Source organism: Acipenser ruthenus, chromosome 7 (genome assembly GCF_902713425.1).
Source record: "Acipenser ruthenus chromosome 7, fAciRut3.2 maternal haplotype, whole genome shotgun sequence".
Classification (NCBI taxonomy): domain Eukaryota; kingdom Metazoa; phylum Chordata; class Actinopteri; order Acipenseriformes; family Acipenseridae; genus Acipenser; species Acipenser ruthenus.
In genome coordinates this window covers 21,753,041-21,780,403 of record NC_081195.1, presented here as the reverse complement: position 1 = coordinate 21,780,403, position 27,363 = coordinate 21,753,041, and the positions used below count along the sequence as shown (strand labels likewise).

Sequence of the window (27,363 nt, the reverse complement as noted above, 5' to 3'; positions counted from 1 at the left end):
GGAGAGGAGAGAGGAGAGAGGAGAGAGGAGAGAGGAGAGGGGAGAGGGGAGAGGAGAGGAGAGAGGAGAGAGGAGAGAGGAGAGAGGAGAGGAGAGAGGAGAGGGGAGAAGAGAGGAACAGCACTGGAGCAGAAAACAAATGAGAGAGAGGGGAGGAGAGGGGAGAGAGGAGAGAGGAGAGGAGAGAGGAGAGAGGAGAGAGGAGAGGAGAAGAGAGGAACAGCACTGGAGCAGAAAACAAATGAGAGAGGGGGAGGAGGGGAGGAGAGGGGAGAGAGGAGAGAGGAGAGAGGAGAGGAGAGGAACAGCACTGGAGCAGAAAACAAATGAGAGAGGGGGGAGGAGGGGAGGAGAGGGGAGAGAGGAGAGAGGAGAGAGGAGAGGAGAGGGGGGAGGAGAGGAGAGAGAAGAGAGGAGAGGAACAGCACTGGAGCAGAAAACGAATGAGAGAGGGAGGAGGAGAGGGGAGAGAGGACAGAGAGGAGAGAGGAGAGAGGGGAGAGGAGAGAGGGGGAGGAGAGGGGAGAGGAGAGAGGAGAGAGGAGAGAGGAGAGAGGAGAGAGGAGAGAGGAGAGGAGAAGAGGAGAGAGGAGACCAAAACGCTTGACTGCTTGAATAGCAATAGCACTGATGAAGGCACTACCCTTACAATACCCACCTATGCTTTGCCATGCTTTCGCTGTGCTGTATCACACTTTGCTGTGCTTTTACTGCGAGGAGGCACTTTCCTCAAGAGGGTTCATGAATTCACCATTGATTGCCACCAGCACACACCAAACTCGACAAGCAATTAAAAAAAAAACAAAAAAAAAACCTGCCTTTCAATTTTAAAAAATGTGTTTAAATTTTGAAACGGCAGCTGTGTAATTGTGAAGAGGGGAATTAATAAATGATAGTAAGCTGTGCCCTGCAGACAGACAGAGCGGAGAATCAATTCAATCCTGAGAAACAGAGCTTCACACAGCTTCCAAACAGCAAGCCAGCTCACAGAGGCACTGGAAACACACAATCAAATACAGCCAGCCTGCCACTAAAGCATAGGCAAGCACTGTGAAGCACAGAGAGGTCTGGTAAAGCATAGGGAAGCATTGTAAAGCACAGAGAGGTCTGGTAAAGCATAGGCAAGCACTGTGAAGCACAGAGAGGTCTGGTAAAGCATAGGGAAGCATTGTAAAGCACAGAGAGGTCTGGTAAAGCATAGGCAAGCACTGTGAAGCACAGAGAGGTCTGGTAAAGCATAGGGAAGCATTGTAAAACACAGAGAGGTCTGGTAAAGCATAGGGAAGCATTGTAAAGCACAGAGAGGTCTGGTAAAGCATAGGCAAGCACTGTGAAGCACAGAGAGGTCTGGTAAAGCACAGGGAAGCATTGTAAAGCACAGAGAGGTCTGGTAAACAATAGGCAAGCATTGTAAAGCACAGAGAGGTCTGGTAAAGCATAGGGAAGCATTGTAAAGCACAGAGAGGTCTGGTAAACAATAGGCAAGCATTGTAAAGCACAGAGAGGTCTGGTAAAGCATAGGGAAGCACTGTGAAGCACAGAGAGGTCTGGTAAAGCATAGGGAAGCACTGTAAAGCACAGAGAGGTCTGGTAAAGCATGTTAATAAACCATTGTAAACTACAGCAAAATGCAGAGCAAAAGCCTGAGGGACAAGTGAAATACAGAGCTGTGGAAATGCTCGCGATGAATGTTTTTGTGTCACAGATGGTCTGTCCAGTTGTTAGCATCAGCGTGCTAGAATATCATCACGTGAACCACGGCCAGGCGTGCAACATTTACAGACGCAATTAACAGATAATAAACAATTTCACGGGCGGCTTGCAATTCATCTGCAAACGAGGCATGGTGTTTGGCCTGGCCTTGTCTCTCAATGATTCATGTCATAATTAGATCTCAGTGATGTCTCAGGACGTTCTTCCTCTGTCCTTGAGCGAGGAAATACGTTTACATCAACTCTGACTGCTGCGACTCCACAGGTGAGGTTTGATCCACGATCAATAATATAGGCACATTCCTGATGCAGACGAGGCCACTCATTGATCTCAAGTCAAGGTCTTACAGGAGCCCAGTGATTCAGCTTCAACAACATGGCTAGGTAACCCATTCCACACCCTCCCCACTCTCTCTTCCCTCTGTCTCCTAAGTGTCCACTTCATTTCCACACTGCGTGTTCCTCTGGTCCTGGTTTCCGTGCTGGGCTTAAACTACTGGCTTGAGTTAACTATGTCAACTCCTTTTAAGATTTTGAAGACCAGGCCTACATGCTCCTCCCCCAAGCCCACGCCCACACGCCCCCCACCCAATGAACGGCTGCACTTGAGAAAGCCACATAAAACCAGCTTAACGGTGGAGCAAACCACAAACTGGGCAGCAACCGTGTGTGTGTGTGTAAAAGTTACAGCAAGGGAAAAGTTAAAAGCGTTTGAGTTAGCACCTGTAGACGAGTTTATAAAAAAAAAAAAAACACTGTTTAAAGCAACTTTTCTTTTTTTTTTTTTCTGCTTTGTGAAGAGTCCAAGTCGTGGGCGTTCAGTTCTGGAATAGTGGAACTGCAAGCTCTCTGCTTGCGCTGTGATTCTGAACTGCGACTCCTCTCAGCAGGGCTGTGACACGCCTCGTCTAAACCAGCTGCTCCAGCACTGTGAGCAAGTGTGTGTGTGTGTGCGTCTGTCTCAGTGTGAGCGAGTGTGTGTGTGCGTCTGTCTCAGTGTGAGCGAGTGTGTGTGTGCGTCTGTCTCAGTGTGAGCGAGTGTGTGTGTGTGTGTGTGCGTCTGTCTCAGTGTGTGTGTGTGACTGTGTGTGCGTCTGTCTCAGTGTGTGTGTGTGACTGTGTGTGCGTCTGTCTCAGTGTGTGTGTGTGTGAGACTGTGTGTGTGTGACTGTGTGTGCGTCTGTCTCAGTGTGTGTGTGTGTGAGACTGTGTGTGCGTCTGTCTCAGTGTGTGTGTGTGACTGTGTGTGCGTCTGTCTCAGTGTGTGTGTGTGTGTGACTGTGTGTGCGTCTGTCTCAGTGTGTGTGTGTGTGTGTCAACCCAGGCCCACGCAGGGCTGTCGGACAAGCAGGACTGATAACTCTCTCCGTTACCCCCTCCAGTTATCGGAGTCCCCCCTGGGAGCCTGTGTGGGATTGGAGTAGCACTGCCCTAAACACCTGACTGGAGAGCAGGGAGAACTGAAACACACACTTATACATTTAAATAGAAGCTTTCAGTGCTGTTCAGGCATGGCGAATATAGAATATACAGCAGACCCCGATACTGATGCGATCCAGCCCTCTGAAATGTCTTTATAATATACAGCACTAGACCCTGATAGTGATGCGATCCAGACACGTTGTTGATGCTGAATCACTGGGATCCTTAAAGACCCGACTTGACAAAGTTCTGAGATCAATCAGCTAATCGGGATGTGCTGAACGGCCTCTATTTTCTTGTTTTTATATATTATAATAAATCCAGTCCAGGGTGCTGTGTGTGAGATACAAGCGGATTCTCACCCACTCAAGGGCACAGAAGCCAGTAAGCGCACTGTAACACATTTCTCTCACTTAACTTTATCCTTTTAACAAAACGGTCTGTCATCAATCCTCATTTGAGCCTAGCATTAATCATGGTACCAAACTTAACACAAACACCAACATGCAAATGTTAGGGTGACTACAGCCGAGTGAAGCCTGTTTTTCATTGCCAGCGCAGTGCGATCGTTTGAACAGATGGTTCAAAATGTTAACCTGCTCCATGCAGCCCTGGTGGGTCGCTGAAGACCTCGGATTCACAGAGTAGTTTTATCCCTGTAGTCTTTCCTTCTCGCTTTCTCTTTATTGATCTTTGTTGTTGATTACATTTTCTCTTTCTTTGTGAAGGACTCTGTTCTCTTTTGATAATTAAATTCTCTAAAAGGAGCTGCTGTTGAATAATGAATGGGCTTGGCTGCCCTGGGCTTCTCCACACTGAGGCTGAGTGAGAGTGCAGGAAACAGCTTCGTCCCAGTGGATAGGAGAGCTGTCCCCTCTCAGAGACAGACACCACTGTGATACACAGATATACACACACACAAAGAGATACACAGATATACACACACACACACAAACACACACACAGATAAACAGATAAACACACACACACACACAAAGAGATACAGATATATACACACACACACACACACACACACACACAAAGAGATACCCAGATAAACACACACGCACACACACACACACACACACACACACAGATACACAGACATACACAGATACACACGTACACAGAGATACACAGATACACACACAGATAAGACATTCACACAGAGATACACAGATATAAACACACACAAAGCTGGGGAGAGGCTAGTACCGTATCATCTATGTTATACACAGACACTCCTAATGTAAAGAGAGGGGCCAGTGATCATGATAATAAAGCTAATAAGAGGTGAGAGAATGGATTTTAAGGATGGTCAGTGCTCCTTTAAAGGGAGGGGCCAGTGATCCTGTTAATAAAGCTAATAAGAGGTGAGAGAATGGATTTTAAGGATGGTCAGTGCTCCTTTAAAGGGAGGGGTCAGTGATCCTGTTAATAAAGCTAATAGGTGAGAGAATGGATTTTAAAGATGGTCAGCGCTCCTGTAAAGGGAGGGGCCAGTGATCCTGTTAATAAAGCTAATAAGAGGTGAGAGAATGGATTTTGAAGAGGGGCAGCGGTAAAGCTGCTCACTCATTGATATTCAGAGCGCGGCTGCAGTTCGTTCTGCCACACTCGTTTCATGATGCCTAGCGGCCTGGATTATAAAAGTAATGTCATCCGCAGCAGCCAGGCCCTGCTCCCGCCCCGGGGGTCAGACAAGACGAAGCACACAACTGGAGCAGCCTGGCCAGAGATCAGGAGCTCCCAATAAATCTACAATCCCAACAGCTTCACCCTCGGAGCAGCGTGAAACCAAGACTTTACCATCCATCCATCCTCTCACCAGCTTTAACAGGATCACTGACCATCTTTAAAATCCATTCTCTCACCTCTTATTAGCTTTAGTAACAGGATCACTGGCCCCTCCCTTTACAGGACCGCAGACCATCTTTAAAATCCATTCTCTCACCTCTTATTAGCTTTAGTAACATTTATTTTTCTCAGCGTAGGTAAAGCAATTGTAGCCACTGTAATAACAGCGAGCTGCTGTGTATAAAATAAAGCGCGCTGCTTCCCTCTTGTGGTCATAGTTAGGTATAGCAAAAGCAAATGTGTTTCAATAGGAACATCCTGCCCGCGTTGATGAAAATAGCCCAGTGAATATTGCCCACTTCAGGAAATCGCCACATCTACAGTTATGCTGTGCGGTGATTGGTAGCATCACAGAGTGATGAAATGGGTGTTATAAAAAGTCACGTGCCCAGCAGCTACACTTTTAACTTCGGTTAAACCACATCAGAATCTACATGAACAGAGGCAATGCTTTAAGATCAGCGTTGCGTCTGTTTTTTTATTATTGTTTCGAAGTCATTAAATTACCAATATGCTGGTCTGGTGTCTCCCTCTAATCATGTTGAGTGTGTTTCGTTCTCTTGCACTGTTTGTATGATAGACCCTCAACACCCTCAAGAGAATGAAACACACTCTCAACACGAACAGAGGCAGCCACCCAACACTTAGAAACATATTATAAGAGACACCCAACACATCACAGATTAACTGATACAAAACTGAGGTACAGGGAGAGGGGAGAGGGAGGAGGGAGGGCAAGAGAACGAAACACACTCTCAACACGATCAGAGGCAGCCACCCAACACTTAGAAACAGACAATCTAATAAAAACAGTATCAAGTCTGGATCACTGAGCAGCACACAGACACACAATGAAACGAGACCATAGGCACACAATTTCAAAAATATGGTAGATTTATTTATTAAAAGGGAGGGCAGAACCCCATTTAAAAACACCCACAGAATAAAGGCAAAAAAAAGCTCCTCCCCTTTAACACATTTCGCTAGGAAAATTTGATGAAGACATAGCTTCATAATGTTGTGACTAAGATGGGGGGGGAGGGGGGGGGGGGAGAGAAAACAGGGTGAAAGGAAAGCATGTAATGTTTTACATCCTAAAAAGAAAAGAACACATCTTTATATTTTATAATTTTTATTAAATCGCATTTGAAGATGCGTGCACGTGTGTATTTCCATATAGAACACAAAGAAAAACAAACTGTTTATAACACGAAATGCAAAAGAAACCCCCTTATAAAGTATATATATAAAAAAAAGAAAATGAATCCTAAAAACTACAGGGACGACCCCCTCACCCCACCCCAGCCCCTGCACTCCGGTAGGGTTCACGGTTTTACAATACACCTCCTGACTTCAATTAAGAGAATATCCTGCATCCAAAATCGCCATTAACATACACACGACAAACTCAATTGAATCATCCACAAAAGCCTGGGAGCTGCCTGCTAAAACTGCTGCTTCAGACAGCACAGGGGATTCAAATCCCGGGTTCAAATCCCGGCTCAGCCGCTGATTCACTGTCTGTGGGACCCTGAGCAAGTCACTGAACCTGCTTGTGCTCCGTCCTTCAGATGAGACGTAAAACAAACGGGGTCCTATCGGAAGTGACTCTGCAGCAGCAGTTGTTGATGATGATGCATCGCTCACCCCCCTAGTCTCTGTACGTCGCTTTGGATAAAAACGTCTAAATACATGATTCTCCTGGGATACAGCTGTGCGTTGTTTCTATATTCTAATATATATATATATATATATATATTAGACAGAACTATGTATGCATTTGTTTTTATAAAACGCTAATTATCATCATTATCATTATTATTATTATTATTATTAATTATTAATACACGCTCCTCCTACAGTATCTACAGGTGGTATCACGTGCGGTTTCTTTTCGCAATTTATTTCATATACAGTCGATTGCTTTATCATAATGTACTTTGACTTTTAATGAAATATATGTGATGCACTTTCAAAGCTATTCATAAACAGTGAGGTCGCAACAAGAGAAATATCACAACCGGATATATAAAACATATTTATATTATAGCAAAGGAAGTGGTACAAGAGCCCGAATGAAATCAAAGTCTTCGACGAAGCAGTGAAGACGTCTGGATTGGTCGACTGTCCAGATCCAGCTCTGCAAACGAGGGTGGCTGGCGTCCATCGGGCTGATTCACCATTCAGAGTGACGCGAGTGAAGAAACAGCTGCTTGGGTTTGTGATGATCGCTGCTTTTCTTAGACTCTGTGGAGGAGAACAGCGATCCACACAAACCCAGGCAGCTGTTTCTACACTCGTTTCACTCTGAATGGTGAGTCAGCCCGATGGACGCCAGCGAACCTCACCTGTGGAGAGCTTGATGTGAGAAATCCAGTAATGTGTTTATTCAGCTCTGCGTCGTAGCTCTGATTTAATACAGCCCCTGTGTTCTCTTCTTAATGAAACAATGCAGGTTCTAATTTCAAACGCGCAAAATGCGTTGAGCCGCCAACTCGAGAGAAAAAGCCCAGCTTTTACCACATAAATCAGAAATGAAGTTTGATGAAGTATGTACAATCCACAAATTAAAAAAAAAAAAGTTACATATTTTGAGATAAATACTTTTCTTTCCTATGCTTAAATTTAGTTAAATTTTTTGTTTTAATTATTTATTTAAGATATATGCTAAGTCCCTACAGCTGTTCATTTATATGTGGATAACAATTAATAAATCAGGGTTGGGAATGAGACTCCCATTGCACAGCAGGGTCACCCAGTCCAGGTTTTACTACCAGCTTGATCAGCCCCAGTGTGTGTGGATAACAAGCTCAGGTGATTATTAAACTCCTAGTGAAACCAGGACTGGATCACAGCGCTGTGCAACATGAGTCGCATTTTCATTCCTGATTATGTTAAATAGTAAAATAAATTTGGTCCGTTGTTCTGTCTGCATCTAGAATCATAAAACCGTGAGTCTAATTTAAAAAGAACTGTCCGTCTGTCTGTGATATTTATTAGACTGCATCACATACAGTCACTGAAAACATTCAAAAATAGTGAAATTACCCCCCTTTTTAATTAAATAAAATTAAAAAAAAACAAAGAGACAGGTCCTCAGTTCAGGTTACACATTTGAATGCCTCGTCAGATTTTTAGATTTAAAAAAAATAAAAAAGAATCTAAAGTGAATGAAACATTCCTTTCACAGGGGAGGGGATATTTTTTCTGTACAGCAGTTTCTCCAAGACGATGTCTAACAAATACAATATCTATTAAAAAAAAAAAAAAAACAGTCACCAGAATTTTAAATTTGGTCCGTACCCGACCTCCTTGCAAAAAGTTAGAAACATTTCAGTAATAATTTTTTTTTTTTTTTAACAATATTTAAATTCCCACATAATTTTTGCTTCTGCGTGTCTCTGTATATCTATAATGTAGCGAAATGATAATAGATTGCATAGATTAAAGACAGATATTATACCCTTGTATTATTATTATTATTAAGACAATAAATGGAATGTTTTTCAAGACTCACGGTCGAATTCTCTCTCTCTATCTCCATCTCTCTTTCTCTGAGCAGACTTGCAGTTTCACACTTTAACCTCTCTTGCTTGATCGCACTCCCTACCTCTCTCTCTCTCCCTCTCCCTACCTCTCCCCCTCGTTGCTGGGTAATGAGTGAGAGTGAGCGAGCGCGTGCGCGTGTGTTACAGGTCGCTCTCCCCATACAGCGCTGTGGAGAAGCTCATGTAGTCCAGGGCCCCGGGGATGGCATCGGGCCCCTGGTAGGGAGCCATGCGGGAGATGCAGTACTCAGCCTGGTCTGGGGGCAGCTCCCTGCGCAGCTCCGCCGCTGTGATGAAGTTCTGAGACAGGGAGAGAGCAAGAGAGGAGAGGAGAGGAGAGAGAGACAGACAGACAGGGAGAGAAGGAGAGGGAGAGAGGGATGGGGGGTTAGCAGGGTCTGTGTGTGCGAGACAGAGATACATATATATATATGTATATATACACACACATACATTATATATATATATATATATATATATATAAAACTCCAAGGTCTGTGTGGATATAGTGTTTGCATAGTGTGTGTGCGTGTGTGTGTACATAGCTTGTGTGTGTATAGTGTGCATATAGTGCAGTGTGCGCAGTGCAGTGTGCGCAGTGTGTAAAACGCAGTGCGTCTCACCTTGTCTCCTGCCAGGATCTTGAAGGACGCCACCACCTGGTCCGCTGTGTCGGTGTCAGTCGTCTCTTTGGACATGAAGTCGATGAAGGCCTGGAAGGTCACGACCCCGCTGTTGTTGGGGTCAACGACGCTCATGATGCGAGCGAACTCTGCGTCACCCTGAGAGACAGAGGTCAGATGTCAAGGGAGTAAAAGAGAGGCGAGAGAGAGAGAGAGAGATTCTAGTATAACATTACAGCCTCCTCATTGAAAGTGCAGAGTCACATTGTTATGCTGTTGTTGTATACATACATATTAAACAAAACTTCAGTATTTCTGCACATTTACTACAATGACTCTGCCGATAGTTGTATGGACTTGTCATGCCGATAAAGTGAATTTGAATTGAGAGACAGACAGACAGACAGACAGACAGACAGCGTACCAGGCTGTATCCAGTTGAAATGAGCAGCGCTCTGAAATCATCAGTGTCCATCATTCCTGTGCGCTTCTGCACAGCCAGGGAGAGAGAGAGAGAGAGAGAGAGAGAGAGAGAGAGAGAGAGAGAGAGAGAGAGAGATGAGAGGAGAGAGAGAGAGAGAGAGAGAGAGAGAGAGAGAATACAGGGGAGGGAAGAGGAGGAGGAGAGGGAAGAGGAAGAAAAACAAAGGCAGGGAGAGAGAAAAAATATATAGGGAAGGAACAAAGGTAGAGGAGGAGAGATCAAATAAAATGAAAAATAGTAGACAACATGCAGAGGGAAAGATTATATTAAAATAAACCAATTCAATATTGGGAGGGGTAAAAAAAAAAAAAAGAGGGAGAGACAGAAAAAGAAATTAAAAGCAGATCTAGTGCTCCCAATTGATTGTCCCGCGCGCACACACAGACATGCTGTGCCAAGCTTCCCATCCAGGGGGCAGCACTGACCTACATGCAAGAGAGAGAGAGAGAGAGAGAGAGAGAGTCACTTTTCCTTCTCTCCCTCGCTCTCTCGTTCCCTCCATACCTGCTTGGTGTTCTCCACATTGTAGCCCAGGCTGATGAGGCACGCCTTGAACTCCTCCTGGCCCAGAGCGCCGCTGTGATCCTGGGACCGGCCAATCAGAGTGTAGCACCATGGTGGTGGTGGTGGTGATGATGCGTGCAGGAGGGGGTGTGGTCAGGAGGCATTCCATGAAGGGGGGGTGGGGTGACACAGCATGCAGGGGGAGGCAGGGGAATAATACATACATAAATTAAATATATAAATAAATAAATAAATAAATACTGCCGACACACACACACACACGTGTCTCAAATGTGGTTTGAAACATCACAGTGAATCCATACAGCCCTAACTACAACTACAGTTCCCAGCATGCCTCCTCACCTGCAATGGTGAGGGATGCAGGGAGCTGTAGTTCTTTAACTGCAGGGAGCCGGGCTGCTGTGGTCTTGTATCACAACACAAACAGTACACACCTCTATTAGAAACATCATGTAAACACAGTGAATCGGTACAGCCCTAACTATAACCACAGGAGGGGGGGTGAGTACCTTGTCACAGTGGTTGAGGGAGGGTTAGGGTTTGGGGGTACCTTGTCACAGTGGTTGAGGGAGGGTTAGGGTTTGGGGGTACCTTGTCGAAGTGGTTGAAAGAGGCCCTGAACTCGTGCAGCTGCTCCTGGCTGATTCCCTTGGCGTCTCTGGTCAGGATCTGGTTCTCGATCTCGTTGATGGTGCGGGCGATGGTGGTGAGGAGCTGCTCCCAGCCCACTCTCAGGTGCTGCGGAGAGGAGAGGGGGAGAGAGGGGAGAGGAGAGGGGGAGAGAGGGAAGAGGGGAGAGAGGAGGAGGAGACGGGAGGGGGAGAGGAGAGGGGGAGAGGAAAGAAGATAGGGGGAGAGGAAAGAGGAGAGGGAAGATGAGGGAGGAGAGGGAAGAGGAGAGAGAGGACAGACAGAGGGGGAGAGGAAGAGAGAGAGAGAGAGAGAGAGGGGGGAGGAGAGACGGGGGAGGAGAGAGAGAGGGGGAGAGAGAGGGAGGAGGGGTTAGTTCACAGATAGACCAATGGCCTTGCATGGTATGAAGTCACTTGGATTGAGAAGAATCAAAATCAAGTGGACTGTTTTTCTACTGTTTATCTTGTTTATTTTGCATGTGTTTTATATACTGCGTGTTAGCTGTGGAGGCAGTGTGTGTACAGTGTAGAGCAGTGGTTCCTAACCCCGGTCCTGCTGGTTTTCATCCCACTGAGCTCTCAATTACTGGACTAGACCCTTCATTGAACGGATCATTTGCTTAATTAGTGTCTCAGTGCAGAGTGTATACACAGTGTCTCAGTGCAGAGTGTATACACAGTGTCTCAGTGCAGAGTGTATACACAGTGTCTCAGTGCAGAGTGTATACACAGTGTCTCAGTGTAGAATGTATACACAGTGTCTCAGTGCAGAATGTGTAGACAGTGTCTCAGTGCAGAGTGCACAGTGTCTCAGTGTATAGACAGTGTCTCAGTGCAGAGCGCACAGTGTCTCAGTGTATAGACAGTGTCTCAGTGCAGAGCACACAGTGTCTCAGTGTATAGACAGTGTCTCAGTGCAGAGCGCACAGTGTCTCAGTGTAGTGTATACACAGTGTCTCAGTGCAGAATGTGTAGACAGTGTCTCAGTGCAGAGTGCACAGTGTCTCAGTGCAGAGCACACAGTGTCTCAGTGTATAGACAGTGTCTCAGTGCAGAGCGCACAGTGTCTCAGTGTATAGACAGTGTCTCAGTGCAGAGCACACAGTGTCTCAGTGTATAGACAGTGTCTCAGTGCAGAGCGCACAGTGTCTCAGTGTAGTGTATACACAGTGTCTCAGTGCAGAATGTGTAGACAGTGTCTCAGTGCAGAGTGCACAGTGTCTCAGTGTAGTGTATACAGTGTCTCAGTGCAGAGTGTATAGACAGTGTCTCAGTGCAGAGTGCACAGTGTCTCAGTGTAGTGTATACACAGTGTCTCAGTGCAGAATGTGTAGACAGTGTCTCAGTGCAGAGTGCACAGTGTCTCAGTGTAGTGTATACACAGTGTCTCAGTGCAGAATGTGTAGACAGTGTCTCAGTGCAGAGTGCACAGTGTCTCAGTGCAGAGCACACAGTGTCTCAGTGTATAGACAGTGTCTCAGTGCAGAGCGCACAGTGTCTCAGTGTAGTGTATAGACAGTGTCTCAGTGTAGTGTATAGACAGTGTCTTAGTGCAGAATGTGTAGACAGTGTCTCAGTGCAGAGTGCAGTGTCTCAGTGCAGAGCACACAGCGTCTCAGTGTATAGACAGTGTCTCAGTGCAGAGTGCACAGTGTCTCAGTGTATAGACAGTGTCTCAGTGCAGAGTGCACAGTGTCTCAGTGCAGAGCGCACAGTGTCTCAGTGTATACAGTGTCTCAGTGCAGAGCGCACAGTGTCTCAGTGTATAGACAGTGTCTCAGTGCAGAGTGCACAGTGTCTCAGTGTATAGACAGTGTCTCAGTGCACAGTGCACAGTGTCTCAGTGCACAGTGCACAGTGTCTCAGTGCAGAGCGCACAGTGTCTCAGTGCAGAGCGCACAGTGTCTCAGTGTATAGACAGTGTCTCAGTGCAGAGCGCACAGTGTCTCAGTGTATAGACAGTGTCTCAGTGCAGAGTGCACAGTGTCTCAGTGTATAGACAGTGTCTCAGTGCAGAGTGCACAGTGTCTCAGTGCAGAGTGCACAGTGTCTCAGTGTATAGACAGTGTCTCAGTGCAGAGCGCACAGTGTCTCAGTGCAGAGTGTAGAGACGGCGTCTCACCTCCATGCTGTAGCTGGTGTCCTTGTTGTCGAAGATCAGCGCCTCCTGGATGAGCTGGTGGTCTCCCTCCAGCTGGTCGATGTTGGGTTTGTACTCGATGATGCTTCGCTCGTACTGCTTCAGGTGATTCAGCTGGTCCTCCAGAGTGCCGTGCATCTCAATCGAGATACGCCCGATCTCCTGGAGAGGAGGGGAGGAGAGGGTTAATACAGCACTGTGCTGACGAGAGGAGAGGAGAGGAGGAGAGGGTTAATACAGCACTGTGCTGACGAGAGGAGCGGAGAGGAGGAGAGGAGACGAGAGGAGAGGGTTTATAATATACTGCACTGAGGAGAGGAGAGGAGAGGAGAGGGTTTATAATATACTGCACTGTACTGACAGGAGAGGAGAGGGTTTATAATATACTGCACTGAGGAAAGGAGGAGAGGAGGAGAGGAGAGGGTTTATAATATACTGCACTGAGGAAAGGAGGAGAGGAGGAGAGGAGAGGGTTTATAATATACTGCACTGTGCTGAGGAGAGGAGAGGAGGAGAGGAGAGGGTTTATAATATACTGCACTGTGCTGAGGAGAGGAGAGGGGAGGAGAGGGTTAATACAGTACTGTGCTGACGAGAGGAGCGGAGGAGAGGAGACGAGAGGGTTTATAATATACTGCACTGTGCTGACAGGAGGAGAGGAGGACAGGAGAGGGTTTATAATATACTGCACTGTGCTGAGGAGAGGAGAGGAGAGGAGAGGGTTTATAATATACTGCACTGTACTGACAGGAGGAGAGGAGAGCGTTTATAATATACTGCACTGTACTGACAGGAGGAGAGGAGAGGGTTTATAATATACTGCACTGTGCTGAGGAGAGGAGAGGAGAGGGTTTATAATATACTGCACTGTACTGACAGGAGGAGAGGAGAGTGTTTACAATATACTGCACTGTACTGACAGGAGGAGAGGAGAGGGTTTATAATATACTGCACTGTGCTGAGGAGAGGAGAGGAGAGGGTTTATAATATACTGCACTGTACTGACAGGACAGGAGGGTTAACACACACTGCACTCGTGTTTGTCCTCACCTCCATCTTGTTCTGGATCCAGGGTCCCACCACGTTGGCATGGTTGGCAAACTGGCGCCTCAGCCGGTCGTTGGACTGCTGCCGCGCCAACTCCTCCTGCAGAGCGCGGTCCCTCTGAGGAACGAGCTGCTGCACCTGCACACACCACCGGGGGAGACAGAGAGCCAAGAGTCAGTGCGAGAGACTCGCAGTAACACAGAGACACACTACAGTGGGACTGTAGCTTACCAGACAGCGAGAGACACACGCACACACAGGCAGACACACGCAGGCAGGCAGTGACACACACACACACAGACAGACAGACAGACGGGCAGCAGTGTCTCCTCACTTTGTCCCACTTGGCGTTGATGGCCTGGGGGGTGATGGTGGTGTAGGGGTTCCCTCCAGTCAGCTTGATGCTGTTGTACTGGGCGATCTTTTGAACCTCATTCTGAATCCCCTGGATCGACTCGCGCTCCTTATCAGCATCGGAGAGAGTCGCCTTGAACTGCTCATGAGCAGACAGCAGACCCTGAGGAGAGAGAGAGAGAGAGGGAGGAGAGGGGAGAGAGGGTTAATAGAGGAGAGAGAGAGAGAGAGAGAGAGAGAGAGAGAGAGAGAGAGAGAGAGAGAGAGAGAGAGAGAGAGAGAGAGAGAGAGAGAGAGGGGTTCATACAGAGAGGAGAGAGAGAGTTAATACAGGAGAGACAGAGAGGGGGGTGAGGGGTTAATACAGACAGGAGAGAGGGGGTAATAGAGAGGAGAGAGAGAGGGGGGTAGTAGAGAGGAGAGAGGGGGGTTAATAGAGAGAGGAGGGGAGGAAAGAGATGACAGAGGGGAGAGGGAATGGTTTAACACAGAGAGGAGAGAGGACAGGGGAGAGAGGAGTGGAAAGGGACAGGGTAATGTAATGATGTTGTCCTCGCTCTCTCCGTCTCTCACCTGGATCTCATCGATGTTGTGCACGATGAACATGTCTTGCAGGTCCTCCATCGCCCCCTCCATCCAGTTGTTGAAAGGTGCCGCCCTCTTGGCGTACTCGAGGTACAACTCATCAATCGACTCCAGCTGCTTCTCTGTCCTCTGCAGGGGGAGAAAGAGAGGGGGAGAGAGGGATGAGTTTCACCTCAATAACACTGATGAAGATTCTTTGTAATCTTTACAATCCTCATTAGGAAATGAGGCTGATTGTGAAGAGAGGGAGTGAGGAGAGGAGTGGGGTGGGGAGGTGGTCACAGCTGCGTTTTAATGACGGGACATTCCTGAAGATCGGGAGTGGCTGGTCAGTGCCTTCAGGGCAGGGTGTGCTCAGCAACCAACCACAGGTACCTGAGCAACCTGGAAAGCACTACCAGCCCAAACGCTGGTCTGCTTGACTCAGTTTAGTTTCAATAACACTGATGAAGGCACTGGAGCCCAAACGCTGGTCTGCTTGACTCAGTTTAGTTTCAATAACACTGATGAAGGCACTGGAGCCCAAACGCTGGTCTGCTTGACTCAGTTTAGTTTCAATAACACTGATGAAGGCACTGGAGCCCAAACGCTGGTCTGCTTGACTCAGTTTAGTTTCAATAACACTGATGAAGGCACTGGAGCCCAAACGCTGGTCTGCTTGACTCAGTTTAGTTTCAATAACACTGATGAAGGCACTGGAGCCCAAACGCTGGTCTGCTTGACTCAGTTTAGTTTCAATAACACTGATGAAGGCACTGGAGCCCAAACGCTGGTCTGCTTGACTCAGTTTAGTTTCAATAACACTGATGAAGGCACTAGAGCCCAAACGCTGGTCTGCTTGACTCAGTTTAGTTTCAGTAACAGGTTTAATCCCAGTTCCTCACCTCCAGGGCTTCCCTGCGGCTCTGGGTCAGGGATCCCAGTACATCCCACTGGTCACAGATCTTCTGGCAGCGAGCGTTCACACTGGGAGAGTCGTAGTAATCCAGCTCACTGGGAGAGGGAGAGAGAGAGGGGAAGAGCAGGAACACACATTACAAAACGAGGATCCCAGAGATCCAGCATCACCAGTGTGCCTCGTAACCCTTTAAACCCACGATAACCTATCCCACTCCCTCCCCACTGTGTGTGTGTGAAGTGTTTCTTCCCTCTGTGTCTCCACTTCATTTCCACACTGCGTGTTCCTCTGGTCCTGGTTTCTGTGCTGAGCTTAAACTACTGGCTTGAGTTAACTATGTCAACTCCTTTTAAGATTTTAAAGGCTTTAAAAATCGAGACCCCCCTCTCCCCTCTCACTTGAGCTCCTGTGCGATGGCAGCGATCTGCTCCACTCTGTCCTGGTGCGCAGCGAGGTCACTCTCGAAGGCCTCGTGTTTGCGCAGCAGGGCTTTGATGTCAGACAGCGTTGCCGTCTCGTAATCCTTCTTGGTCAGTGTGGCCTCATTACCTGGGGGACAGAAAAAGACAGACAGACGAGTTAAAACTCCCGCTAGGTGTCTGCTCCGTCTAGCGTGCGTCTGTGCGTGTCCCGGGATCGGTCATGTCTCTGTGTCTCTTACCCTCGGTCCACGCCTCGTGGATGGTGGCTTTCTGTCTGAATTTCTCTGCCAGGTGGTCGAGTCTCTCGAGTCTGCGGATCTCGTTCAGCAGCCACTCCTCGTAGCCCTTCTCTGCGTGCTCCAGACTGTGCCACGAGTTATTGATGTCCTGCAGACGGGGGAGCAGAGGGACAGTCACACACAGGCAGCCCAGCAGGCCTGCATCGTGATGCGTGTCATACTGCGACCTGTATATCACAATTTACACCACATTGTGATATCAGTGCAGCTCTGGCCAAAGGTTTTGCATCACCCTGCAGAATGAACTAATGTTGCTTCATTATTTGTTTATTTAGCAGACGCCTTCATCCAAGGTGACTTACAGAGACTAGGGTGTGTGAGCTATGCATCAGCTGCAGAGTCACTTACAAATACATCTCACCCGAAAGACGGAGCACAAGGAGGTTAAGTGACTTGCTCAGGGTCACACAATGAGTCAGTGGCTGAGGTGGGATTTGAACCGGGGACCTCCTAGTTATAAGTCCTTTTCTTTAACCACTGGACCACACAGCCTCCTAAAGTCGTATCATTCATAAAGTCAAATGATACCTGCGCTGTATAATGTTAAAACAATATACTACATTAAGAATTTTAACTAATACCCTGATCAAACAAACGTGTTTTTGTGTGTGGAAGAGTGGATGCTTCTAATGTCCCTCGGTAGTTCCATAGTGTGCTAGATGGCTGAAAGAACGCGATCCATACGTGGCACTTCGAACAGACGGTACACTCAGCAGGTCAGCCTGCACACCGCTTTGTAGTTTTCCCCACCTACCGGTACTTCACGAAATCACTTACCGAGACCATCCTCCCCTCGGAGGGCATGAAGGCAGGCCGGTTGCTCAGCCTCAGCTTGGTCTGCAGGGTGTTGAAGTTGATCTCCAGTTGGCACTTCTCCTGCACCTTGGGGGGCTTGTGCACCCGCCTGTACCCCCGGAAATCCTCCAGCTTCACCTGCATCTCCTGCATCGTCTTCTCAGGGGCTCGGTTCTCCAGCCAAGGGATCGTGGCCCGGATCCACTCCAAGAGCTGGGAGAGAGGAGAGAGGGAGAGAGAGAGAGAGAGAGAGTCTGTGAGAGAGAGAATCTAGCAGGGAGAATAACGCGGATAAATGTCACAGTCAACCTCACTAGCATGTGTCATCAGAACTGGGGCTCCAGACAGATGGAAAAATGTAAAGTGCGACAGGTACCAATACTCTGTCAATACTCCATCAATTCCTCATCAGTCCTCTTGCCATCGCTCAAATCAATACTCCATCAATGCTCGATCAACACTCACGTCGCTGGCCAGCTTCTCGTAGTCCTCCATGAGATTCTCGTTCTCCTGGTTCACAGCCAGCACCTTGCAGATGCGATTGGCTGCCGTCTCGGCCTGGGGGCGGGGAAAGGGGTCAGTGAGCGCAGCAAGGCAGGAGGAAACAAGCTACTGTATCAATGGCATTTAACGGTGAAACAAATGTGTTAAAAACTACAGCTTTCTACAGTTTGTCATCCAGTTCAGCCGATTTCCCTCAGGAGTGGCTCTATCATGAGTGGGCTTACTGGTCACTCTGACCCTTGTATCAGCTTGTATCTCACACACACACAGACACAGACACACACACACAGACACACACACACACCACCCTGGATTATATATATGAAAATAATTAAAACAGTACAGCTGGTTTTAATGTGATGTCATTTCCATCTGACACAAAGGCATTTCACATCAATATCAGGGTCTGCTGTATATTTAGCACGTCTGTTTTCCTGTGCTTATTTTCTGCTATTTGAGTTTATTAATAGGTTTTTTTTTTTGTGGGGGGGGGGGGGGGGGGGGGGTAGCTCTTTATATGCTGTATGAAATGACTGTTTGTTTTCGGTTACTTTTCAAAATGCTTGGGCGTTTTTTTTATGACAGTCCTCGCACGCTCCTTTGTGGTCTCCCACAACAAAACCCTTATGATCTGGGGTTCCTGTGTGTAGGCGTTTTTTTAAACATTTCGCCACAATTTGCAATTCTGTTTTAAATCCTAAGTATTTTAACTGTAATACAGCTTCACGTCCCACGAACAAGCCTCCATGCATTAATCACAAGTGGATTTGACAGAAACATCAAACTTTATTAAAGTAAATTTAAAAAGTCCCTAACGTTATTCCTGATTGAAATCTCGCAAGCGGAGACTCCAATAGAAATGTCGGACTGGGCTGCCAGTCAGTAGCTGGGGCGGGTTTAAAGTTTTCAGAACGAATCAATGACAGGTACAAGTCAGGAGGGCGGGACATTGCCCAGCTGCACTGGGAAACAGTTTTTTTTTTTTTGTAGTAGGTTTTTAGTTTTTAATGGGAAAGGGGTGGTCACTGTGAATTGAGTAATCATTTCCACCGTTTTTCCAGTGTTTATTGGCTATACACGGATTTCATTTTTTTTTTTTTGTATCGGGGGTGTATCGGTTTTTAAAATCGGTTAAAACCGAAAATCAGAAGCCATATATATATATATATATATATATATATATATATATATATATATATATATATATATATATATTAGTGCTATATATTATGAAGACATTTCAGAGGGCTGGATCGCATCAATATCAGGGTCTAGTGCTATATATTATAAAGACATTTCAGAGGGCTGGATCACATCAATATCAGGGTCTAGTGCTGTATATTATAAAGACATTTCAGAGGGCTGGATCGCATCAATATCAGGGTCTAGTGCTGTATATTATAAAGACATTTCAGAGGGCTGGATCGCATCAATATCAGGGTCTAGTGCTGTATATTATAAAGACATTTCAGAGGGCTGGATAGCATCAATATCAGGGTCTAGTGCTATATATTATAAAGACATTTCAGAGGGCTGGATCACATCAATATCAGGGTCTAGTGCTGTATATTATAAAGACATTTCAGAGGGCTGGATCGCATCAATATCAGGGTCTAGTGCTGTATATTATAAAGACATTTCAGAGGGCTGGATCGCATCAATATCAGGGTCTAGTGCTGTATATTATAAAGACATTTCAGAGGGCTGGATCTCATCAGTATCAGGGTCTAGTGCTGTATATTATAAAGACATTTCAGAGGGCTGGATCGCATCAATATCAGGGTCTAGTGCTATATATTATAAAGACATTTCAGAGGGCTGGATCACATCAATATCAGGGTCTAGTGATATATATTATAAAGACATTTCAGAGGGCTGGATCGCATCAATATCAGGGTATAGTGCTGTATATTATGAAGACATTTCTTTTGTAGTATACAGTTTCATGCTTTATAATAAAGCGTTCTCAATGCAATGATAATTTAAATAGGAAATTGGCTGCCGATTTTACCTCTAGGGGGCAGTGCGACACACAGATGGGAGACAGAAAGGGAAGAGAGAGTGAGGGAGTGTGTACCTTCTAGAGAGCAGAGAGAGAAGGGGGGGAGGGATGGAGAGGTGAAGAATCCAGAGGAATGAGAGGCTCTCAGCACCAGCGAGCATGAAGAACGATCTACACGAAGAGGAGAGGCGGCAGAGAGAGACAGAGAGAGAGAGAAAGACACAGAGAAAGAGCGAGAGAGAGAGCAAGACACAGAGAGAGAGAGCAAGACAGACACAGAGAAAGCGAGACACAGAGAGAAAGAGTGAGAGAGAGCAAGAGTGAGCGAGAAAGAGACCGAGAGAGAGAGAGCAAGAGCGAGAGAAAGAGCGAGAGAGAGAGAGACAGAGAGAGAGAGACAGAGAGAGCAAGAGCGAGAGAGAAAGAGACCGAGAGAGAGAGAGCAAGAGCGAGAGAAAGAGCGAGAGAGACAGAGAGCAAGAGCGAGAGAGAAAGAGAGCGAGAGAGAGAGAGACAGAGAGAGCAAGAGCGAGAGAGAAAGAGACAGAGAGAGCAAGAGTGAGAGAAAGAGCGAGAGAGACAGAGAGAGAGAGACAGAGAGAGCAAGAGTGAGAGAGAAAGAGAGCGAGAGAGAGAGACAGAGAGAGAGAGACAGAGAGACAGAGAGAGAGAGAGACAGAGAGAGACACAGAGAAAGCAAGACAGAGAGAGCGAGCGAGAGAGACAGAGGGGAGGAAGACAAGACCAGCAGGAGAAAAATTATAAAGACGTTAAAAACAGACAAAAAATAGCAGACAGAGACAGACAAAGACACAGCAAACCAGATAACCAACCAACACAAATAACACCGGTGTGCAAAAGAGGTTTATTTATAATAATAATAATAAAATTAAAAAAAAAAGATTTAACGTTTTTGTTTTATTACATCGTATAAGTAATCCCTGAAACAAAGACACAAGGTTTGAGTGCTCTAGACAGGGATGGAAATAAGACCCCTGTTGCATAGCAGTTTGATCCATTCCTGGTTTTACTGTGAGTTTAATAAGACCTTGTTGCCTAGACACACTGGGACTGATCAAGCTGGTAGTAAAACCTGGACTGGGTGACACTGCTGTGCAACAGGAGTCTTATTTCCATTCCTTGCTATAGTCCATCACTGAGGGAGGCAGGGAGACAAACAGACAGACAGAGACTCACCTTCTGTGCCCCAGAAAAGGCGTGATAGAAGGAGGAGACGTACGTCATGATGGCTTTCTCATCAGGCCTGACCGTGCCCACGATGTCTGTGCGGAGAGAGAAGCGAGGGAAGAGGGGGAGGGAGAGAGAGGGGGAGAGAGAGAGAGAGAGACAGAGAGACAGACACAGGGTTTAATCGCGGCTCCGCTAGAGGACTCTGTCCTGGTAGCCATGGCTTCGATTAAACTGTGTTAACCAATCATCCAGTAGCTGGCTACACTGCTGGGCTTGATTCCATTTGCATGTTTAGTGAGAAGCTTTTAATTACAGACTTTTATATACAGTACCCCCCCCCCCCCCCCCCTATGCTTGCTGCTTGCTGGCGATTATCCCCGGTCCGCTGTGCCATCAGGAGACTGGCTGCTGACTGTGCCTCTGCTACACACTGCTGTTAACAACTAAACACAGGCACGCACACACACGCACGCACACGCACACACGCACACACACACACACACACACACACGCGCACGCGCACGCGCACGCACGCACGCACGCGCGCGCGCGCGCGCACGCACGCACCCACCCACCCACCCACCCACGCACGCGCGCGCACGCACACACGCACACACACGCACGCACGCACACTGCAGAGCTGAGCCCTCCAGAGGATTACAGTGCTTTAAAAAAACAACCAGAGCAGGTCGCTAGAGAGAGAGAGAGAGAGACAGACTCTCTGCAAAAACAGCTTTAATTTATTTAAAAGATGCATCCGTGTGGCTTCATCTAGTTAAGAGCATGGGGATTGTGTTTTTAATTAGTCACACACACACGCACGCACACACAGTCCTTCACACACTCACACACACACACACGGGAAGAAAGTAAGACTCCTGTTGCACAGCAGGGTCATCCAGTCCAGGTTTTACTACCAGCTTGATCAGCCCCCAGTGTGTGTGGATAACAAACTCAGGTGTGTCTCCTTAAACCCCTAGTAAAACCAGGAATGGATCAAACTGCTAAGCAATGGGAGTCCTAATTCCATCCCCTTTGATCCCCACACCTCCCCTCTTTGATCCCCAGTGTAAAGTACAGAACAGGCTCTACCTTCAGCGTCCAGCATTTTGGGGATGTCGAGGTATTTCTCAGCCACCTCAAAGGCATTGTTCAGGTTAGTGATGGGGTCGTCCTGCAGACAGACAGACAGACAGACAGGTCACGAGGCACGCTCTGAGAATTCATTAGGGGTACACTACACGGAGTCAAGCCTCTTGATGAGCACTTCACTGCGATTGGTGCATTTCTGACATGTGACTCATAATATTCTATAGGGAGCAGGGCTGTGTGTCTCACAGGGGTGTATACACTGCGGGCAAGTCATGGGTATTACATCACACGGTGTTTGTTATTTATTCCAACAAACTGACTGTTTTTAAAGTTTGTTTCAAAAGCCTGTTTTTTTTTTTTTTTTGCCCCACTTGCTGACCGTGCGGAGGATTATTTCAGTCCGGTATTGGTGATGTTTTGTTATCGTGTTGCTGGGTCAGGGAGGGGTCTTTACCTTCCTCAGCTTGTCATAGTCGATCAGCTCGGGCCTGTGTCTGTGAATCAGGGCGTTGAAGGCAAGACCGTCCTTCCAGCTAGAGAGAGAGAGAGAGAGAGAGCGAGAGAGAGTGAGAGAGAGAGCGAGAGCGAGAGCGAGAGAGAGAGAGAGAGAGAGAGTGAGAGAGAGAGCGAGAGAGAGAGAGAGAGAGAGAGAGCGAGAGAGAGAGAGAGCGGTAACGTTAGCTTGCCACGCAATAACAAAGCATGTGCTAAAGTCTGGGACTTTGGACTTTGGAACCTTGTCTTGTATTGGGGTTTGGGTTGGGTTCGGGATGGGGTTTGTGTTCGGGTTGGGGTTCCCTACCTGATGTGGAAGTTCTGCACGTTCACGTTCTTGTAGGGGGCTGTCTTGCGCTGGCACCAGAGCAGCAGGCCCTCCTTTGCAGAGGTTTCTACAGAGAAGTAGAGGAAGAATTACAATACAATACAATACACTACAATACAATACAATACACTAAACTACACTACAATTCAATACAATACAATACACTAAACTACACTACAATTCAAGAAAGTGCAATATACTAAACTACACTAATACTATACAATACAATACAATACAATACATCTACACTAAACTACACTACAATTCAAGAAAGTGCAATATACTAAACTACACTATAATACTATACACTACAACAACACACTAAACTACAATATAATACACAACTACACTACAATTCAAGACAGTGCAATATACTAAACTACACTATAATACAATACACTACACTACAACAACACACTAAACTACAATATAATACACTTAACTACACTACAATTCAAGACCGTGCAATATACTAAACTACACTATAATACAATACAATGCACTACACTACACTACAATTCAAGACCGTGCAATATACTAAACTACACTACAATACAATATAATACAATCATACAATTGTGTACAACCCCACTCACCTTCGACGGAGATGTCCTGGATTGCGAAGCGCAGGATGATGGTCCAGATCATCCCCAAGGTCATCTTAGCATTCCCGTCCACGATCTCTGAGAGGAGAGCAGGACACGGGTGTGAACAAGCGAGCCAGGGAGAGCAGGACACGGGCGTGAACAAGCGAGCCAGGAGCAGGGAGACAGGGAGAGCAGGACACGGGTGAACAAGCGAGCCAGGGAGAGCAGGACACGGGTGAACAAGCAAGCCAGGAGCAGGGAGACAGGGAGAGCAGGACACGGGTGAACAAGCGAGCCAGGAGCAGGGAGACAGGGAGAGCAGGACACGGGTGAACAAGCGAGCCAGGAGCAGGGAGACAGGGAGAGCAGGACACGGGTGAACAAGCAAGCCAGGAGCAGGGAGACAGGGAGAGCAGGACACGGGTGAACAAGCGAGCCAGGAGCAGGGAGACAGGGAGAGCAGGACACGGGTGAACAAGCGAGCCAGAGACAGGGAGACAGGGAGAGCAGGACACGGGTGAACAAGCGAGCCAGGAGCAGGGAGACAGGGAGAGCAGGACACAGGTGAACAAGCGAGCCAGAGACAGGGAGACCTATCTGCATATCAATACAGGCAGCAAGTAATAGAATATATACCTTGAGAACATGTAATTATTCAAAAGCCGGAAATAACAAAAATAGACAATGCAGCTGAAAAGCAACTTCCATGTGCATATTACTAAACTATAAACTATGCATGTGGGGCTGGCAACAGGATAGGTGCGAGGCGATGAAGACGACACCGGGGCGATTATAATCCAGTTCTGCATGTTTAATTGAGCATGGATGCAAAATCCCCAGTGCTCAATAAATCTAACACGTTGCATCTCTGCCATCCTGGTATTGATTAAGCACTGGGGGAGGGGGGGTTGTAGTGCAATAGCAACATGCTTGTTTTTCCACTGTGCTGAATTTTTGTTTCCACTCCTAAATACCAGGGGACAGGGACAGGAACGGGGACAGGGGAGGGAGGGAGGGGTAGCAGCTGGTCCAGTGACTTGGAACCTGCAGATCGGAGCTGCTAATTGGCAACTGGGTGAGGTGCAGCGATGCTGTCCCCACTCTGACAGCCCTATCTTCAGGGTGTGTGTGTGTGTGTGTGTGTGTGTGTCACAGGGATTGAAATAAGACTCCCATTGCACAGCAGTGTGATCCAGTCCTGGTTTCACTAGGAGTTTAATAATAAGACACACCTGAGCTTGTTACCTAGACACACTGGGGGCTGATCAAGCTGGTAGTAAAACCTGGACTGGGTGACACTGCTGTGCAACAGGAGTCTTATTTCCATCCCTGAGAGTGTGTCTCTCTCTCTCTAAATCAACTGCACTAACTCCTTAAAAGGAGTGCTAATACTTCATTCAGTTTAAACAACGTCCAAACATTAAAATGTTGTCTAAATGTGAAAGGGTAAAACTGCTATGCAATAGGAGTTATTTCCAACCACGCCAACTGTGGTACAGTAAATACAGCTAAATAAATAAATAAATAAATAAATTCGTGTTTCAGAGCAGCACTCAAACCCTTTACTTGTTGTTACTGTGTAAGGCTGGACCACACAAATATTAACGGTGTTGTTTTATGTACGATTGTGTCTGTGTATGACAGGACCCCCTTGCCAATGAGGCCTCGGTCTCAATGGGTTCATTTCCTGTATGTATAAATAAATAAATAATAAAAAACTCTTGTCCCTCGCTGATGAAGTGAGAGAGCTCTCCACCGCACTCCATTAAAACAGAAGCCATTCCCAATGACAGGGAGAGGAGATCACCCCCAGGCTTGACATGTACCAAGAGACTGAATCAATGAGCCCGATTAACAGTCAAAGCAGCTGAAAAGGTCATTGTAAAACTACTACCAAACTCCCCTCAGTGAAGTCTATTATTATTAATATTGAAATGATCAGGAGCCAGGAGTTTGAGCAGGGTTACAAACTCACACTAGCCCTGCTGCTGCTGCTGCTGCTGCTGCACCCAGTCCTGGGGTTCAGAGCTCCCCTCAATGAAGTCTATTATTATTAATATTGAAATGATCAGGAGCCAGGAGTTTGAGCAGGGTTACAAACTCACACTAGCCCTGCTGCTGCTGCACCCAGTCCTGGGGTTCAGAACTCCCCTCAATGAAGTCTATTATTATTAATATTGAAATGATCAGGAGCCAGGAGTTTGAGCAGGGTTACAAACTCACACTAGCCCTGCTGCTGCTGCACCCAGTCCTGGGGTTCAGAACTCCCCTCAATGAAGTCTATTATTATTAATATTGAAATGATCAGGAGCCAGGAGTTTGAGCAGGGTTACAAACTCACACTAGCCCTGCTGCTGCTGCACCCAGTCCTGGGGTTCAGAACTCCCCTCAATGAAGTCTATTATTATTAATATTGAAATGATCAGGAGCCAGGAGTTTGAGCAGGGTTACAAACTCACACTAGCCCTGCTGCTGCTGCTGCTGCACCCAGTCCTGGGGTTCAGAACTCCCCTCAATGAAGTCTATTATTATTAATACTGAAATGATCAGGAGCCAGGAGTTTGAGCAGGGTTACAAACTCACACTAGCCCTGCTGCTGCTGCTGCACCCAGTCCTGGGGTTCAGAGCTCCCCTCAATGAAGTCTATTATTATTATTATTATTATTATTATTATTATTATTATTATTATTATTATTATTGAAATGATCAGGAGACAGGAGTTTGAGCAGGGTTACAAACTCACACTAGCCCTATTGCTGCTGCTGCACCCAGTCCTAGGGTTCAGAACTCCCCTCGATGAAGTCTATTATTATTAATATTGAAATGATCAGGAGCCAGGAGTTTGAGCAGGGTTACAAACTCACACTAGCCCTGCTGCTGCTGCTGCTGCTGCTGCACCCAGTCCTGGGGTTCAGAGCTCCCCTCAATGAAGTCTATTATTATTAATATTGAAATGATCAGGAGCCAGGAGTTTGAGCAGGGTTACAATCTCACACTAGCCCTGCTGCTGCTGGGAAGTCCCCTCCCCTCACCACTCACCCTCGGCCCCGATGGAAACCAGTTTGACTCCTTTACTGGCGATGAAGTCCAGCGCTTTGTTGACGTTGTTGATCTTGTGGACTCTCATCTTTCCTCTCTCAGGTTTGGGTAACCGTTCACCTGCAGACACGACAGAGAGAGAGGACAGACTGCAGTGTGACTGAGGGAGCCAGGGATAATGTTAATAAAGTGTTAATATCAGTGATCATGCTGCAGCGCTACAAGCAGGCTTGGTTGGCACTCCACTTGGTGTGTACCTGATATGACCTCCAGCAGCAGCATCAGTTTGAGCCCGTCTCTGAAATCCTCTTCAATGTTGTCAATCTGCGTTCCTGACTTCCGCAAGTGAGAGTTACACCAGGCTGTGAACGTCTGAGTGAGAGAGAGAGAAAGAGAGAGAGAGAGAGATCAACTACTGGATCCATCTACAGCAGGCTGATCCGCAGTCCTACCACCACACTGCACTGCGGAGCTGCACACAGCCCCCACAAGAGAATCCCCTCAGTAGAATGGTACTGAAGCTCAGCCAACTGAGCCAAATTGCGAGCTTCAGAACACCACCAACAAAAAAACTCCCAGCACAAAAAATGAAACAAATTAATCTAAATCAGGAAAACAATTATAAAGTACATTGGAATAACGAAATTGAATCACACAATAAATTACAATGCTATCTGGCCCTAAAAAAAGAATTTACCCTGGCAGAATATCTGGTCAGGGTCAAACACACAAAACAAAGACAGATCCTGACCAAGTACAGACTCAGTGACCACAGCCTGGCC

The 27,363-nt window shown here is 46.9% G+C and overlaps 1 protein-coding gene across 2 annotated transcripts in view; it reads right to left on the bottom strand.

Annotated features, from left to right (window-relative positions):
- Nucleotides 1-5,867: 5,867 nt before the first annotated feature.
- LOC117415500 (alpha-actinin-4) overlaps nucleotides 5,868-27,363 on the bottom strand; it is a 36,508-nt gene continuing 15,012 nt past the window's right edge. Inside the window, exons 2-22 of one of the 2 annotated variants that reach the window (XM_059026597.1) lie at nucleotides 26,839-26,953; nucleotides 26,582-26,701; nucleotides 23,552-23,638; nucleotides 22,935-23,022; nucleotides 22,587-22,665; nucleotides 22,133-22,214; nucleotides 21,047-21,132; nucleotides 17,809-17,901; nucleotides 17,326-17,556; nucleotides 16,489-16,636; nucleotides 16,226-16,376; nucleotides 15,814-15,922; nucleotides 14,918-15,058; nucleotides 14,325-14,507; nucleotides 13,994-14,128; nucleotides 12,926-13,105; nucleotides 10,763-10,909; nucleotides 10,151-10,231; nucleotides 9,587-9,652; nucleotides 9,163-9,321; nucleotides 5,868-8,839 (exon numbers count right to left, since the gene is read on the bottom strand). In XM_059026597.1, coding sequence (XP_058882580.1) covers nucleotides 8,681-8,839; nucleotides 9,163-9,321; nucleotides 9,587-9,652; nucleotides 10,151-10,231; nucleotides 10,763-10,909; nucleotides 12,926-13,105; nucleotides 13,994-14,128; nucleotides 14,325-14,507; nucleotides 14,918-15,058; nucleotides 15,814-15,922; nucleotides 16,226-16,376; nucleotides 16,489-16,636; nucleotides 17,326-17,556; nucleotides 17,809-17,901; nucleotides 21,047-21,132; nucleotides 22,133-22,214; nucleotides 22,587-22,665; nucleotides 22,935-23,022; nucleotides 23,552-23,638; nucleotides 26,582-26,701; nucleotides 26,839-26,953 — 2,640 coding nt within the window. In that variant the 3' untranslated portion in view covers nucleotides 5,868-8,680. The remainder of the gene's footprint in view (nucleotides 8,840-9,162; nucleotides 9,322-9,586; nucleotides 9,653-10,150; nucleotides 10,232-10,762; nucleotides 10,910-12,925; nucleotides 13,106-13,993; nucleotides 14,129-14,324; nucleotides 14,508-14,917; nucleotides 15,059-15,813; nucleotides 15,923-16,225; nucleotides 16,377-16,488; nucleotides 16,637-17,325; nucleotides 17,557-17,808; nucleotides 17,902-21,046; nucleotides 21,133-22,132; nucleotides 22,215-22,586; nucleotides 22,666-22,934; nucleotides 23,023-23,551; nucleotides 23,639-26,581; nucleotides 26,702-26,838; nucleotides 26,954-27,363) is intronic. The other variant, XM_059026598.1, reaches the window with a different exon arrangement.